Source organism: Patella vulgata, chromosome 2, assembly GCF_932274485.2.
Source record: "Patella vulgata chromosome 2, xgPatVulg1.2, whole genome shotgun sequence".
Taxonomy (NCBI): domain Eukaryota; kingdom Metazoa; phylum Mollusca; class Gastropoda; family Patellidae; genus Patella; species Patella vulgata.
The window spans coordinates 60,051,817-60,064,517 of record NC_065880.2 but is presented as its reverse complement, the minus strand read 5'-3'; the positions used below and the strand labels follow the sequence as shown (position 1 = coordinate 60,064,517).

Below are 12,701 nucleotides of genomic sequence, written 5' to 3'. Positions count from 1 at the left end.
TATACTGTCTTTTTTTTTAAATATCGAATATTTATTTGACTACTTCCTGTTTACGGATCATTATCGGGATAGATTTAACAAGTGGTATGGGAACTTAATTTCCTGTACCAGAAGTTTCAGAAAGATCCATTGGACTGTTTTACCTCCCTTATACCATTAGAAGCAGATTTACAGGTATAACGATTTTTCGACTTCTTTTCAAAGATTGTGGCCTTTTGGACCATTTATACTATATTGAGGCTTTTAAATTTGGATTCACACCATAGACCACCGTTAGGACTCTAAGTAACAGAAGTTTAAGAAAGGAAATAAGAGAAGTTTTCGAAATAAAAGCGTCTGAATAGGCTCCAAACAGGAAAATAATAGATTTTCAGCACTCCATTATATATTGCCTAACCCGCGAATTTTTACCATTTAGATCTCATAAGATTGTCCATTGTTCAAACTATCCAATGACACTTTAGTTGTTTTGATTCGGTGAAATCTGGCGTAGTAATCACTTTCTTCGCAAGATCTCCATTTTTTAAAATTTTTACGTTTTTTTTTCTCAAAATATCCGAATTTTTTTCGACTACTTCCGTTTTTTGGATCATTGTCGGGATACCTTTAACAAGTTGTTTGGTTACCTTACCTTCTGTACAAGAGGTTTCAGAATGATCCATTCAGCTGTTTTCCAAAGAAAGAAAATTAGAAGATCATTTTCAGTAATCTAAGGATTTTTCAACTTTTTTCAAGGATTGAGGCTCTTTTTGGACAACTTATGTTATTTCAATGCTTTTATTGTTGGACTCACGCCATAGCCCACCCATATGACTCTGCGTTAAAAAAGGTTCAGAAATATCGGAGTTGTCGTTTTCGAGAAAAAGACGTCTAAAAAGGCTCCAAAAACGGAAAATACTAGATTTTCGGCGTACCACAATTTATTTTCTAACCATCGAAATCGTACCATTGAGATGCCATATAATAGTCCATTAATGGGGCTATCCAAAGACACTTTACTTCTTTTGGTCCGGTAATATCTGACCGAGAAATCCAGCTTTTCGCAAGAGCGACAATTTTTTAACCTTTTTTTTTTCATTTTTTGAATACTTCCGGTATGGAGATTATTGTCGGAATAGTTTTAATAACCAGTTTGGGCAATTACATAGCGGCAGGGCTCTGTAATGATATATTACATTATCTGATCAGATAAAATGACCCTGAGAAATCCTATGTTCAAAGGTGCCAAAAATGCAAAAATGTCAAAATATCGAAAATTAAATTTCAATAACTCAATACATATTATACATCGTTAGAATCGTAATTAGGTCAGCTATCCGAATCTGTAATCTTTTTGTAAAGATTTGTTTAAATAATAAAGTAATAGAGCATTTTGCAAAATTTCATGGCATAATTCACAAGACTATCGAATGGACTCTCGATAGAGAAAGTTAAAAAAAAGTTGCTGTTAAGATTTCGAGATACAGGCGTCCAAAAACGCCCCAAATCAGAAAATACTTGATTTTCAGCTTGTCATATTTTGCTGCTTGGTCATAGTATCCGTATAAATTGGGCATCATACGACAGTCCATTCCTCGGGCCACTCAACGAAAGCTTAATTCGTTTAATCCATTGATATTGGATGGAGAAATCGAGTTTTTCCCCAAAACACCCATTTTTTGCTTTTTTTTCGAAATATCTATCATTATTTCGACTACTTCCGGTTTCCGGATCGTTTTTGAAATTGCTTTATGCAGCGGTCTGACTATATAGCTTTATGTTCCAGGACTTTCAGAACTATCGATTTATCCTTTCCCAAAAATATAGGGGTTGGGAAATGGGCAGAAAATTCGAAAAAAATCGAAAAATAAAGGGCGATAACTCGGAATGAAACTTATATTTCTGGAATCGGATGATCTTCAGGTATCCAAAAATGTAGGTCAAATTTGAAAATTTTTAAAAATAACAAAAATTGTCTTTTAAACAAAATTTTTCATTTTTCGAAGGCTAGAAGTCAGCGACGAAGTTTCGAAATTTCGAAATTTTCAACTGCTATCGTCCGAGAAAAGACTCAGGGTTTCTGAAAATGTCATTTGTATGAAAATAGGTACAGAATTGACGAAGCTACGGTCGTTTTTTAATTTTTATGCACCACACGAAATTCGGCCACTTCCGTTCTGCGCAGAAGTTTAAAAACTAGTTTATCAAGTAGCCACCACATGGTTTCCGTATAGAAAATTAGGTCCCATATCGGTATCTGTTACAGGCACTGAGAAATAGGCTCAATTAATCAATCAAATATGAAAACACCTTTCACCAAATATGTACTCTTACAAAATAAAATTTTGATGATATATACTGCTGTTATTATTATCTATAGTATTATAGTATTTTCATCTGTTCAACTGCGAAGCGTCTTCTTTAGCCGACATGGTTAGTGACATTACAGACAAAACCCAAGATGCAGTGCGCGACCTACTTTGTATGCAAATGAAGCAGTCGCCACTCTGTGTATTTTTACTCTGTGATTCTTACAACTGGTATCAACTCGTTTCCATGGAAATAACATCACGTGATAAGAGACACGTGTCATGTGACTTTATAAATGACCACAGATCACTAATGATTTCCCATTGACTTTAATGTTAATTCTCGTCTCTTAGACTGGCCCTAACTTTTTCCAAAATTTTCGTTGGGTAGAACGCTTTCTACCACAGATGGAACAACATGTGGCAACCTCTTGCCCAAAAGCACGTATGCGGTTCTTCATGAAAAACTTTAGATACACAAGCTGGAGCCGGAAGTAGAGACAAGTAAACATGCAATTTTCGGCCCTACATTTCAACCTAACCAACCTCTCAACTCGTGTATCCTTCCGCCTCAAAATCATGAATAATCACCAAAACCTGACAGAAAATGTATTTTCAAACCCTTTTCTTCGATTCTACACCAAAAAGTCAACAAAAATCACCATGTAAAAGGGTAAAAAGGAAAAGGGAGAGAAAGACTATTTGGTGAGCTGTGTCCAAATAAGCAAAGGGAATCGAACGAAGAAACACACTTTTCAAATGTTGATGATGTCGACAATAATATTTTAATAGAATTGTGGTAAGACTGACCATACCTTGGGGTGCTTCTAAGTTATTTGCCATTTTGCTGATCACGCGATGAATAAATTAACAGTCACGTGTTAAGCGTAATCGCTATCAGTTCCGAGTCGACGACATGAGCGCTCCGAATTCAGTTGATGTCAGTTGTCTTCAGTTGCTGATATGATCGACATAAGCACACTTGCAACTGACTGCATGTCACAATCATATTTTATTTTACATCTGAATTTTATAACTAAATTATGTTCACAATTTATTTGTCTTATTTGGATCCCCCAAACTCATTTTCAATTGTCTTATTTGGATCCCCTAAACTCATTTTCTAATTGTCTTATTTGGATCCCCCAAACTCATCTGAATTGTCAACTGCAATCTGGCATGCAACTTGTGCACAATATAGGTATAACAGCAAGGGTGGATAGTACATCATTGTCAGCCTTTATAGTATATTGTTCATTCAGGTTTAATCGGTTGATCAGTGGCTAATTTTAACGGATTTTAGATAGGATTATGTCAATTTTGTGTTGTGCTAAAAAGTTTATGGTTTAAATGTACATATACTAAACAGCATAAAAAACCAAAAAACGTCAGTGCGATTTCATAATCAGAGATACACTTTAATCAAATCATTCTAGAAAACGACTTACTAAATGGGTCAAAGCAATTTTTGGTGAACAGTATGTTGACACATTAGTGATTAATTCATCACAATTCTAAGACATTACGAGAAGGTTTAGAGTCTGTACACAGTCTATACATCAGTATCTGGTGTGTCCACCGCGAATGTCAATAACAGCAGCGCAGCGTCTTTACATGGAGTGGACCAGACGATCGATGAACGCCATTGGCACCTGGAACCACACTCTCAGAAAAGCCTGGCGCAATCCATCGGCTGTGTTTGGTCTCGGTACGACTTTAGTTCAGGCTTTTTTTATCGACCTGTTAAATCGCTTTGCATTTAGTGGTGAAGTCACGTGACAGTATATTCGATTTCAAAGCACTTTGGCGCGTTCGTTAAATGTACCGATTAGGTATCAAATATGGCCAACATAAGTAATAAAAAACGTGTTATTTTAACATTTCTTTCTGCAACAATGTCCCAGTCTTCTGTAATCGTCCGACCCAAACACAATATTTCCCACGGTCTATTTCAAAGAAGCTTGTCCGACTCCTCCCTTAAAACTGAAGCTCTGAAGCATTTAAAAACAAGAGACCGTCCTCGTATCGGACATTTTGTGGAATTTACTGTTCCACAGTATTCCATGGATGAGTTTAAAGCTAGATTCCGAATGGAATGATCTACGTTTCAAAAATCGTGTGACGTTCTTGCTCCTTTGATGGGTGACCAATATACCAGACAAACATATATATACCATTTGACAAACAAATTTTGACATACGTATTTTATGCAGCTACACAGTGTCCACTAATAAGAGTTGCTGATGTCTTTGGTATATCAGAAGCATCTGTTTTTAACATTATTGCATCATTATCAGAATTGATAACGAAAAAACGTTTACGGGAATTTATCCGGTGTTTTAGTTTTGTGTTGATCAGGATTTCTGTAGGAATTCAAGGGCTCGTTCGGCAGCCTAGGCTAGTGTGTTCATGACAACGCACAAAATAATCCTTGTTTACGTATGTCAGTGGTAAAAGAAGTAAGCTAAGTAATTGGTTTCGTCGGCTTTTACAAGAGAAACGCCCCTGGTCTTACCTGCTGTAATAAATTCAACTTGTCGTGCAGTCATTTGATAATATTTCCCATCAAACTCAACTGTAAAGAGTTCTTCTTGCTGGATGGACGCCATGTTGTCAAAAACACGTGATCACACGATCAAATCGTCAAATTGCACCAAGAGGTGATTTGGCGATTAGACGTAATCGCTTCGGAAATCGGTGTCGATAAATTCGTTGATTAGGGTAATCAATTTGAATTAGATGGACATTAAAGATGAAAATTTGGTTGAATGCAAATCACTTTGACTAACCTGTGGTCGTTAAAAAACACCTTTCGTCTCCTCTGAATTTCATCCCAAAGATGTTCAGTCGGGTTTAAGGGCTGATTAGGGTAATCAATTTGAATTAGATGGACATTAAAGATGAAAATTTGGTTCAATGCAAACCACTTTGACTAACCTGTGGTCGTTAAAAAACACCTTTCGTCTGAATTTCATCCCAAAGATGTTCAGTCGGGTTTAAGGGCTGGCCAGTGCATAACTCTGGCGGTGTGGGCACGGGCTGGAAAACGTTGTTTCGATGACGTGCGAAATGTGGTATGACGTGGGGTCTGAGAGCTTGATCGATGTAGCGCACTGTTCTCCCTGAACCAAGATTTTGGAAAACCACAGGATCCACTCTCTGGTTCAGGCCGATTCCATCCCAAACCATTATGCTTTGACCTCCCCATGAGTCTCGTACCATGACACATTGGTCAGAATAACGCTGGCCACGTCGACGCCATATTCTGGTCCTGCCATCTACAGTTGATACGCAATACCGATTCATCTGTGAAACAGAACAGTTCTCCATCGCCTGTGTCGCCAGTTCTGGTGCTGTTGGGCAAACTGTAGACGTTCACGTCGATGACGAGGGGTGAGGAACGGTGCATGGTAAGGTCTACGGCATTGGATGTTCTCTCGGGTGAGACGTCGGCGCACTATATCTGCACGTGCTGTCGCCCAACATGGCGGTCTTGTCGCCTTGTGGTAACCCTTGGTCTACCAGTTCGGGGGCGATCATCAGTGGTGTTGGTGGCCCGAAAGCGTTGAGAGAGAGATTTCGGAACTAACATATGTTTCAATTTTATTTCAATAATTCGCTTGCGCGTAGGGGTCTTTACACTAGGGACCGGGTATCATTCAGATTTGATGAAAAAAGGAAAGAAACTGAGCTTACCATCTATAATCTAATACACATATTCAGTTAATAGATTGCCATGCAGAAAGTATTAAATACCATCAAGATTCATCAAATAACGCCCAGTTTTTGCTACCTTTTAGTTTAAGAAACACCATTTAGTTTTGACATCGGTCATCTAGTTTATGACCATTTAGTTTAGTTTTGATATTGGTCATCCAGTTTATGACCATTTAGTTTCATAAACTAGACAACCAATGTCAAACTAAACGGTAGCTCAAACTGGGCGGTTTTTGATGAATCTTGATGGTATTTAACACTTTCTGCATGGCAATCTATTAACTGAATAAGATCTATTTCATATTGTGAAATAGAATTTGTATTGCAGTGCAGGGGAGGTAACTCTTTTTATCATTCCTCAACTGCTTCATTTTGAACAAAGCACGAGGCAAGACTGCAGCAAAGAAAATGTTGTCAACACAAATAGTACAGGTTTTTTTTAAGATAAGAGTTGTCAACACCACCTTCCTTCCCCTCCTCCACCAGTTAGTTTTTACACATATAACGATTTTCAATTGTTTGTTTACTTTTCCTTGCTTTTTCTATAATTGTGGATTTTATACCTAGTTTTTATACCTTTTATTTCTTCTCAATTGCCATTGCAATTTTGAATAAGGGTGAATTTTATAAGTATTAATTATGAACATGTTTTGGGGTTTTTTTTGGTGCCGTAGTAGATACCCCATCTTTTGCACAAGGGGACACTTAATGCATGTTTAAATTGTATTTGTGCTATATTGAACCATTTTGATATTAATATATTTTATGTTTTAGTATGTTTCATTTCCATGTTGGAAAAATTGTGTTATTTATTTTGCCCAGTATTTGTTATTAGTCAATGATATGAGGCAAATAAATGACCATTTCAATTCAAACAAATGCTTTTTCGTATGTACAAAACATAGCCATTCCAGGGCACGGGGGATACAAAATCAGTGAACGAGAAAGTGCACCACCTCCAGCGTCACCGTATTGTCCATATGCCTTGGTCAGCCATGAGTCCTGACCTTTCCCCTATAGAGCATGTATGGGACATGATCGGGAGATGTGTTCGTCGACGTCAACTGCAAGAATTGGCCGTGGCACGGCAAGAAGTGTGGGTCAGATTGCCCCAAATCGTGATTGGACGGTTGATTTGGAGCATGCCACGACGAACTGCTGAATGTCTGAGGATTGGTGGAGCAATTACTGATTAAGACAAAAATCAAAAACGTCCATTTTCTCTTATTTTGCGAGTGAAATGGGGCCGTCAGATAAGCCCCCCATATGAACTGTTTATGTTCATGCGTAGTCAATTGGCCTGTTACTAATGCTGTATTCGTTACCGCTTGGAAATATAGTGTTTTGCACTAAGAAATAGTAAATACCACACTTGTCGTGTTCGGGTGCACAAGTGGGAAAATCAACATGGCTGTCATTATCCCTTCAAGGATTATTAAAACCCCTAATGACCATTACTGACATTAGTGAAATTTAAATCCCTAAAAGGAATATCAGTCCAAAGACGTTTCAGTTCGATTCAGTATTTACAAAGATATGATGAATTGAAAATTTATCATCGTTCGGCAAACGATAGAAACAGGCCAGTGCAACCCTTAATTATTGATCAATCTTTTGATGGGCCTCTTTTAAATCCGATTGAATTCAAGCTAAGAAATATCTACATAACCGTTGATGGTCTATATTGGTTTAGTTTTCTTAATTAAATGTTAAATAATCAACCTAAGAATAATTTATCGTACATTAAGCCGTGAAAAATTAGATAAAGTCAATGAGAGGCACGGTCAATTAGCTTAGCATATGCCCTATTAATTGTTACGGTATGTAGACATTTTAAATTCAAAGAAATGTAGGACGCAAGTCCCGAAAAGATCTAGTTTGTGCCGAGTGGGCGTTAAACCACAGTAACTGGAACATTTTTGTTGATTGATAATAGACCGTACCGTCCTAAAACCTGAACTGCTGTACAGTATAATAATTTTTAACAAGTTAGTACAAAACGGAAACCCGGATTTTTCTTGTTTTCAGTTTAATGTGTTTCTTGTCATTGTTCAGAAAATGTATCCCAGTATGTAAAATTCTATAAATCACGTATTCAGACCGATATGCACATCCACAACAAACAAATAACTACAAAAATCGTATAATTACCGTATAGTATAACTGCCATCTTATTACGTCATATATCGTGAACTCGATATAGTTTTAGCTACCCCAGTTCTCCAGTAGAAATCAAGACTTCCGAGCCAGTTTTTGTAGTTACGAACGCTATTTACCAATTCGTTAGTCGTATTTTCCATAAAACCGAGGAGTAACGAATACAGCATATCAAACACTGGTTACCTCTAATAAAAACAGCAGTGCATTTCCGCAGTTTTGAATTGTTTCTGAATATCCCCTACTATTTTTGTAGAGTAATATGTGTGTTCTGGTATCTTCGTCACACAACTGAATTAAGGTTTAGCGTTGCCAAAAGGACACAAGTTTTTTAAAACGTACTTTGTGCATTGAATTCCCAAGCCATATTTGATACACTCTACTCTATATTAACTTTTAATTTGTCATGGCTGATAATAATTACAAACCTCTGTTTCAAATTCTCTTGCTCTTATTTCTTCTTCTTCTAATAAAAGCTGTTGCTCATTTAGTTCTTCCTGTAAAAATATAATAGATACATGTGGTAAACTCTTAATATGGAGAATATTAAAAACATATAGAGAATCTCCTACGAGTCTTTTTGGTATGAAAAAAGACAAGTAGGAGATTTTATTTATCACCCAATCCCTTCTTACATGCACAAATATAATTCTTCGCTGTAGATTTCAATTTTACTGAACCTGATTACATTACGGCGTAGTGATACATCATTTTGAACTGACCAATCAAATTCATGTAAGGAGATATCGCAGTAGATTATGAAATTTATCAGACAAGCGATATCTACTGTAGAATGTATTATTGGGTGATAAATAATATAGATTTCAGTCGACATTGGTTTGGTTGACTTAATGTGTAGTCTAATCTGTCAAAAACACATCAACTCACAATGTGTTTCATTACATATATGATATCGATATAACAAGATTGTTTCTAGCTTCGTGATTCTAATTGATTTGATATTTGGCACATGAATGTTTTTTTTTTATTACTTTTTGTTGAGACTACCTGACACTGGTATATGGCATTCGGACGGTTTCCTTGTATCACAGCTACCTGAAAAGGGTCTTTAATACTTATTTCCTAAAGATGATCTGGCACTACACTTTATTTGGGAAGATAACATGGTTAAAATAAAAAGTTTTATAATAATGTGAAAAATAAAAACCTCTAAACTCTCTAGAGCTACTCTTTCTTCTTCTTCCATTTTCTTTTCTTCTTCCCCTATCAACTCCCACCTGGTTTCAGCATCACCAATTCTCTCCAACATTTCTAATTCTTTTTGTCTTGCTTTTTCTCTCATCTCCTTTTCTTTTTGTCGTCTAGCTATCACTAACCGTCTTCTTCTTTCTTGTTCAGCTTTTCTCCTGGTATCACGCTCTGCTCTCTGAGTTTGTCTTATTGCAGCCAATTGTTGTCTGGCTTCTTCTTCATCGCGTTTAATGGCGGCTGCTTCCTTTTGTAAAGCTAACTGCTCATCTGCCAGGGCCTTTAAAGGGACAGAAATATTAATGGGACACACATATTTTATCAAAAATTGAAACATTTAAGTCAAATAAGTTAGTATATTAATATGTTCTTGGAATCATGGTCAGTTCAGTATGGTTATTAAGCTCGGTCCTAGGCCTTTCTGGCACATGCTGTCATGTGATGCATTTGAAACCAATTTAAGAAGAGCTACTGTGTACAGAGATGTTACGAAATGTACAGTGATGTTGCACAAATGTTCTTTCTTGCTAATCTGGCAGCATCTAAGCAAGGAATTTAGCAAGGTGTTGAACTGTTGATGGAAGCATATCCAGAAGATGTTGACCTGAAACTTACTGACAAAGCCATAGTCTAGGAGAAAGCACTCTCCATCTCATACAGACCTTTATCAAATTATAAGTATTATTGTATTTGACGGTTGCAGTTTCTTTTTTTCAGTATTTTAAAACTGACTGTTTAATGTCAACTAGTAGCATCTAAAAGTATCACACTGTCATTGTCAGGTAGTCATGATCATCCTATTAATACTTCCCAGGCAATACAATTTGTAAATTCAAGTTTTTAGGGGTTTTTAATTAAAGAATTTCTTAAGAGTAAACTTACCATTTCATTTTCTTAAAAAACTTATTCCACAATCTTCACAAAGTATGGTTATTGCAAAAGTATTTTCCCATTGTAAAGTTTAACGCACCTTTTTTTCAATCAGTAAAGTAATTATCAATGACATCTTAAGTCATTTATGTCTTTCCACAGTCTAGTTGCAAGGGTGGGCGATTGGGAGGGGCCTCACAAGTGCAATGACCCAGGTCCTCTAAATACTGCCCTGATCATATAAGCTAAATTAATTTGATATAGATAGATAATAAAGATAATGCGGTTATGAGTAAATAAGTGTAAACAAATATTTTCTACATACCTGAGCTCTATGTTCTGCTTCATCTTCCCTAGTTTTTCTTTCTATTTGTCTCGACATTATTTTTTCCTGTAACTCTTTCATCTCTTTTATACGTCCCTACAAATATATTAGTACAAGGTTATTGAATCATTTACAAAATGAACTATGTCACATATCAAAAGGAAACTTGCTATCTTTAATAATTGCTCTATTATATATATATTATTGGTACAATTCCAGTGCATTCCTGGCAATATAGTAATTATAATATCTGTAACGGGCCATGTTACAAACAAATACAATTATTTTTTACCTCTTTTTCTAATCTACGTTGTTCTCTAATTGATTCACGTTCTATAGCATAACTCTTCTTTCTGTCAAGAGGTTCTGCTTCCACTGCTTTCTTAGATTTCTTACCCTTTCCACTTTTCTTTTTTTTACCTGTTTTTTTCTTTGGTTTTATTTCTTCTATCATCTCTTCATCTTCTTCACCTGTATGGAATATCTTTGATGATGCCTCCTTCACTCGCTCCTATCAAATTTGAAAAGTTTAAAAAAAAGTATATAAAGACTTGATCATATGCTTCTCAGATTTCAACTATAGTTCCCCACGTATACAAAATTATGCTTATATTGACTAAAAAAAATTAAAATGCACCAATACTAGACCAAAAAATAAACACCAGAGCATCGCTAACGCTGCAATATACGTCCACATTCCTGCTTTCATTGATATGGGTTTGTTTTGCTAAATTTGGAGACTATATACTGACAAAAAAGTGGGTGTGACACCGCCCCAGGGGTGGAGCATGCACAAAAATAAATAGTTGCTGTCTTTGCCGTATAAGGAATAAATATACAAAGTTCCAAGATGGTCCATTCAGAATTGAAGCTTGTAGAAGATAAATACAAAAATTAGTCGTGGCTCTGCCCTGGGGGGGGGGGGGGTTGGATTTGGAACAATATAAATAAGTACCACTCTGTTATTGAAATGATTGATATGATGAATTTGAACAAAATCTGTTAATTATTGCAACCTGTAGAGTATTTACATACAAAAAATTAACAAGTGTGTGTGTGGTACTACACCTATTGGGGGGGGGGGGGGTCAGGACATGTACCAAAATAAATAGTTGCAGTCCCTTTTTTATCGTATTTCAGACATTTCAAAGTCTGATTGGATGGCATAATTCACAAGACTATCGAATGGACTCTCGATAGAGAAAGTTAAAAAAAAAGTTGCTGTTAAGATTTCGAGATACAGGCGTCCAAAAACGCCCCAAATCAGAAAATACTTGATTTTCAGCTTGTCATATTTTGCTGCTTGGTCATAGTATCCGTATAAATTGGGCATCATACGACAGTCCATTCCTCGGGCCACTCAACGAAAGCTTAATTCGTTTAATCCATTGATATTGGACTGAGAAATCAGGTTTTTCCCCATAACACCCATTTTTTTTCGAAATATCTATCATTATTTCGACTACTTCCGGTTTTCGGATCGTTGTTGAAATTGCTTTATGCAGCGGTCTGACTATATAGCTTTATGTTCCAGGACTTTCAGAAATATCGAATTATCTTTTCCAAAAAATATAAGGGTTGGGAAATGGGCAGAAAATTCGAAAAAAATCGAAAAATAAAGAGCGATAACTCGGAATGAAAGTTATATTTCTGGAATCGGATGGTCTTCAGGTATCCAAAAATGTAGGTCAAATTTGAAAATTTTGAAAAATAACAAAAATTATCTGTTAAACAAAATTTTTCATTTTTCGAACGCTAGAAGTCAGCGACGAAGTTTCGAAATTTTCAACTGCTATCGTCCGAGAAAAGACTCAGGGTTTCTGAAAATGTCATTTGTATGAAAATAGTTACAGAATTGACGAAGCTACGACCGTTTTTTAATTTTTATGCAACGCACGAAATTCGGCCACTTCCGGTCTGCGCAGAAGTTTCAAAAATAGTTTATCAAGTAGCCACTACATGATTTCCCTATAGAAAATTAGGTCCCATATCGGTATCTGTTACAGGCACTGAGAAATAGGCTATGGCAAAAAAAAAAAAATAATAATAATAAATAACTAGACCTGCAAGCAGCACTGAACCGGCTTTCAGGAATCAGACAGGAAGTGTGTCATACAATAGCCCATTTATCGAGC

At 36.2% G+C, this 12,701-nt stretch overlaps 1 protein-coding gene across 1 annotated transcript in view; it reads right to left on the bottom strand.

Annotated features, from left to right (window-relative positions):
- The window catches only part of LOC126811202 (uncharacterized), a 240,449-nt gene that overhangs the window by 37,233 nt on the left and 190,515 nt on the right, over nt 1-12,701 (bottom strand). The window contains exons 3-6 of the mRNA XM_050536772.2: nt 10,859-11,077; nt 10,567-10,662; nt 9,331-9,651; nt 8,591-8,659 (exon numbers count right to left, since the gene is read on the bottom strand). Of these exons, the coding sequence (XP_050392729.1) occupies nt 8,591-8,659; nt 9,331-9,651; nt 10,567-10,662; nt 10,859-11,077 (705 nt within the window). The remainder of the gene's footprint in view (nt 1-8,590; nt 8,660-9,330; nt 9,652-10,566; nt 10,663-10,858; nt 11,078-12,701) is intronic.